At 28.2% G+C, this 4,325-nt stretch overlaps 4 protein-coding genes across 4 annotated transcripts in view, besides 2 other annotated features; 2 read left to right on the forward strand and 2 right to left on the reverse strand.

Annotated features, from left to right (window-relative positions):
• EDI_072700 (cullin-1, putative) overlaps positions 1 to 21 on the forward strand; it is a gene marked incomplete at both ends in the record, with an annotated part of 1,782 nt that extends 1,761 nt beyond the window's left edge. The window contains one exon of the mRNA XM_001733258.1: positions 1 to 21. This exon is cut by the window's left edge and continues 1,761 nt beyond it. Coding sequence (XP_001733310.1) covers positions 1 to 21 — 21 coding nt within the window.
• Positions 22 to 51: 30 nt separating this feature from the next.
• Positions 52 to 653, reverse strand: EDI_072810 (N-acetyltransferase, putative; the record flags this gene model as incomplete). Its single annotated transcript, XM_001735804.1, has 2 exons — positions 52 to 537; positions 594 to 653. 2 exons carry the CDS (start codon positions 651 to 653, stop codon positions 52 to 54), a joined length of 546 nt encoding a protein of 181 aa, XP_001735856.1.
• A 29-nt stretch (positions 654 to 682) lies between these two features.
• Positions 683 to 725: a sequence feature (AT_rich).
• A 17-nt stretch (positions 726 to 742) lies between these two features.
• EDI_072820 (uncharacterized protein) lies at positions 743 to 3,166 on the reverse strand (the record flags this gene model as incomplete). The annotated part of the gene is made up of 1 exon (XM_001735805.1): positions 743 to 3,166. One exon carries the CDS (start codon positions 3,164 to 3,166, stop codon positions 743 to 745), a length of 2,424 nt encoding a protein of 807 aa, XP_001735857.1.
• Positions 3,167 to 3,180: 14 nt separating this feature from the next.
• Positions 3,181 to 3,250: a microsatellite.
• A 25-nt stretch (positions 3,251 to 3,275) lies between these two features.
• Positions 3,276 to 4,202, forward strand: EDI_072830 (uncharacterized protein; the record flags this gene model as incomplete). Its single annotated transcript, XM_001735806.1, has 1 exon — positions 3,276 to 4,202. The coding sequence occupies one exon, from the start codon at positions 3,276 to 3,278 to the stop codon at positions 4,200 to 4,202; it is 927 nt and encodes a 308-aa protein (XP_001735858.1).
• Between the last annotated feature and the right edge of the window lie 123 nt (positions 4,203 to 4,325).

Raw genomic sequence — 4,325 nt, forward strand, 5'->3', positions numbered from 1 at the left:
AGAGTATTTAAAAAGAAATGAAAATGATAGCTCAATGATTGTTTATTTAGCTTAATTTAATTTCTTTCTCATAATCCAGTAGTCTTGACCTTTTGAGTCTTGTTGTTTTACTTCAAAATGTAATTTATCATAAAATGCTTTACCATCAATATTACTTTTTAAAACTAATAAACTAATTTCACTACAATGAGCCTTCTTTGATATTATTTCAATAACATTCATCATTTCCTTTCCAATTCCTTGTCTTCTGTATTCTTTCTTTATTTGAATTTCCCACAAATAACACTGAATTCCATTCCCAAATAACTCAAACCTAATACAAACAAATCCTTCTTTAAAAAGAATATAAAACCCATTTCCTTGTTTCATTTCTTCCATTTTGTCATGATCGTTCCATCCTAACGAAGAAACTGAATCCAAAGAAAACATATTTTCTTTGACAAGTTCAAAACACATTTGGAGTTGTTCTTTTTTTATTGACTTACAAGGGATAATTTCAATTGAATGGGTTGTTAATTTCTCGTTTTTTAATTGTAACTATTAAAATAAATATTAGAATAGGTAATATCTAATTAGTTCTTTATTCAACAAACTTCATTAGCCATCTTTAGTAAAAGATTTCCACGAGTTGCTTTTTGATTTGTTCTTCTCATAAGAAAATTCTTTTTTTTTAAGAGTTTTGTAATAATTTCTTTAAGAATTTAATTAAATTAAAAAAAAATTTTCAATCAAAAGAATTAATTCAATGTGAATAATTTTGCCATAGAGTAGAATATTGAGAGGTATTAAATGTTTGTTTTAAAGTTCTAATAACAGCATCACACATTTCATACAATGCTTCATATTTAACAAATGAATACTGAAAGATTTGAAGAATTATATTTAAACTAGATTCACAAACTTTAGGATTATAACAAATTAATCTTCCTATTCCTAATATAACTGTACATAATGCTTCATTATCAGTTAGCCCATTTACACTACTAAGTAATTGAGAACAAATATTTCCAATTATTGGTGCAACTAAATCAGGAACTTCTTCGCCAATTCTAGCAAAACAAATCAACATATTTCTTTTTGTATTTAATTTAAAATCAGATAAATTATTCTGAAGAAGATATAATAAACGTTGATAAATAGAATTAAAATAGCTTTGCATATCACTTGTATATCTTTGTATAATAATACCTAAAGACCATAACACATTTGATAAAATAGATGGATGTCCATTTTCTAAAATAAATAATAAACTATTCATTACATTTCCCATTATTGGTTTAATTTCATTTGTAGAATATGTTATTAAATCCCCAAGTAATCCATATGAAGCTATTGCCATACAATCTTTTAAGTAATGAAGATATTTTGGCAATGATGATGCTACCATTTGTAATATTTTTTCAGATAATGTTGGATTTACTGCTAAACATGAAGATAATAAAAGTAAACAACTTGATTGCATTTCAAGATCTCCTTCACTTGCATTAAGTAAATTAATTGCAAAATCTTTCATTGAAGCAGTAATTGGAATACCAACATCTCCAAATCGGGGTAAAATATATGAAAGATTATAAACGACACTTTCCATTAATTGTGGTGAATTAGGAAATGCACTAGCATATTGAATGTATTGAGCAATTATTCTTTTTAACAATGCTGAGTTTAATTCAAAAAGTTCTGGTGCAATATCTACTAGTTGTGATATTAAATCAATAACTCTTCCTCCTACAAATACTGGTGGTTCAATATGTTCTAACATTAAATTTAATATTGTTGCATGTTGTTGTTGAATAAGTGGTAATTCTAAATCAAGAAATACACTTAGTACTGATAATGATTGATATTTTACTCTTGGTACTCCTTCTCTTATTAAATGAATAACTCCTTCATAAACTTTATTTATTTCATCTAAAGTTAATATAAATCCAATATTTGCTCCAACTCGTTGAATAACCCACATAATAACATATTGAATTAATGGACTATTATCCATTTTATCTAATATTTGTGTAAATACTATTTTAACTTGTTGATTAAATTGTTGATTATTTGGGTTCCATCCTTTACAAATAATACATCCAAATACAAAAATTGCTGCTTCCTTATATTTCCATTCTGTCGATTTTAATTGCTCAGATAAAAATGGTAGTAATAATCCAATTAATTCATTTCCATAACAGATAGACATCTGATCTAACGAAACTCCAATTTGCTTTCTCTCTGTCATTGCTCCATCACCATCTAAACAATCATCAGCTTCATTTCCAATATCACCTATTTCTCTATCTGTTAATACAGTATGTGGAAGTAACAGTTGTAGTAATGAAGGAAGAACTTGTTTAATTTCATTACAATAAACACTACATAATTCTCCCCATACTCCACATGCATGAATTCTCACACTTTCATTTGGGTCATTTGTTAATGCAACAAGAACATGAATAACTTGGCTAATAAATTTCTTTAGTACATCAGGAAAAGTACTTGTAATTGAAGTAATAATTTGACATAAAATAAGTCTTACTTTAGCTGAGGAATCATTATATCTTTGAATCACTGTTGGAATAAATGTATCTGAATCATATAAATTAAAAACAGAAACAGCTACTGCTTCCATAGCACTTTCACGGATTTCATCATTTGGATGATTTAATTTATTCATAATGGCCTGATAAACTAAAGGAAGTATTTGTTCTAATTCTTTTCTTGTACTAATACCAATATCATCTTCTAAAATCATATACAATGTAGCTAAAGATCCTTGAATAGATGGAATATCATTACACTCATTTAATACAGAAATAAGTTTTTGAAGTAATTGGTATTTGTATTGTACATTAGCTTTATTATAACAACTACACAATAAATTCGCCGCTGTTGGGCGAACTGAACGTTCAACTAATAAGGGTAAAATACTTCCAGTAATTGTTGATACATCCATATTAGTATGTGAAATTGACTGTCTTAAAAAAATACATGCAATTTGTTGTAGAGGTTTATATTGAGGTGTTGCAATTATTTGTAATAAACATGGAATATAATCATCGTATTGAATTATTTCATTATAGACATTCATTAACTGTGTGTTTTGTGTTTGGTTTTGTAAAGAAACTGTTTGTTCAAGAAACTGAATAACAAGAGTCAAATGTTGTTGAGAAACGTCCATGAGAAAAAGTAAACTCTTTTACTTTTCACTTTTTTTTTTAAACCCTATTTTTTTTTCTTTTGTTTCTTTCTTCCTCTTTTTTTTACTACTTGAACTGTCCAGTTAAGTAATGGATAAGTATTCACCTACTGTTGTGCTCAACACTGAAACAGAACCTGATGGGGTTTACACTTATAAAGAGGACCATGTTATAATTAGTTATTATCATTTGTATAATGAAAGAAAAACTGGTTCGATTTGTTCTTATAAAGTAAATCGAGAAACAAATCAATTAGAGTTATTAACCAACAACAGAACCCCTGCAATTCATAATTTAGGAACAGTGATTGTTGAAGATACAAAATTTATTACTGCATGTACTGCAAATGCAAAAGTATTATTTTTTACTCCAAATGACGAATTAAAAGAAGTAAATTGTGCAATAATACCAGAAGAATGTGAAGTATTGTCAACGTCTGTTGGTGGTGAGACATTAGTCGCATCAAGAAATGATGGCTATATATCATATTGGAGATTATTTAGAAATGGCAGATGGAAACCAGTTAAAGAAGTAAAGTGTCATGACGCAGAAGTGTGGACTGTTGCAATGAATATTGATGGAAAAACTTTACTTTCAGGAAGTGATGACACGTATTGTAAAGCATGGACAGATGATGAGATGATATTTAAAATTCGATTTGATGCAGGAGTCACTGACTTAATTTGGCGAAATCAAACAAATTTTTTAGCTGGAAGTTATGACGGTTCTGTAAAAGAATTTGATATCAGAAATTGGAAAAAACCTTTATGGGAGGGTCATGTTGATGGTGGAGCAGGATGGAGAATGAGCGACCAAGGAAATAGAATTATTGTTGCTGGTGCTTGTGGAGGTGTTGTTGAATTTTGTCAAACTTCAAATAGGCTATTTGAAAAAACATTTCAGAAATACGAGCCACACGATAGTATGGTATATGGAGCTGACGCCCTTGGAAATGATATTCTTGCATGTAGTTTTTATGACAAAAAAGTAGTTTTGTGGAGGAGGTATGATAATTAAAATGGTTAATTAATATTCATTTTCATTTAAAAATTCAAATTGTTAAAAAGATGAAAGACAATTGTTTTTGCTCTAAAAGAGTTAATTTATTTAAGAATAATGGAAATTGAGTAGAAAAGAGCA

Source organism: Entamoeba dispar, genomic scaffold (assembly GCF_000209125.1).
Source record: "Entamoeba dispar SAW760 scf_1105229459435 genomic scaffold, whole genome shotgun sequence".
Lineage (NCBI taxonomy): Eukaryota > Evosea > Mastigamoebida > Endamoebidae > Entamoeba > Entamoeba dispar.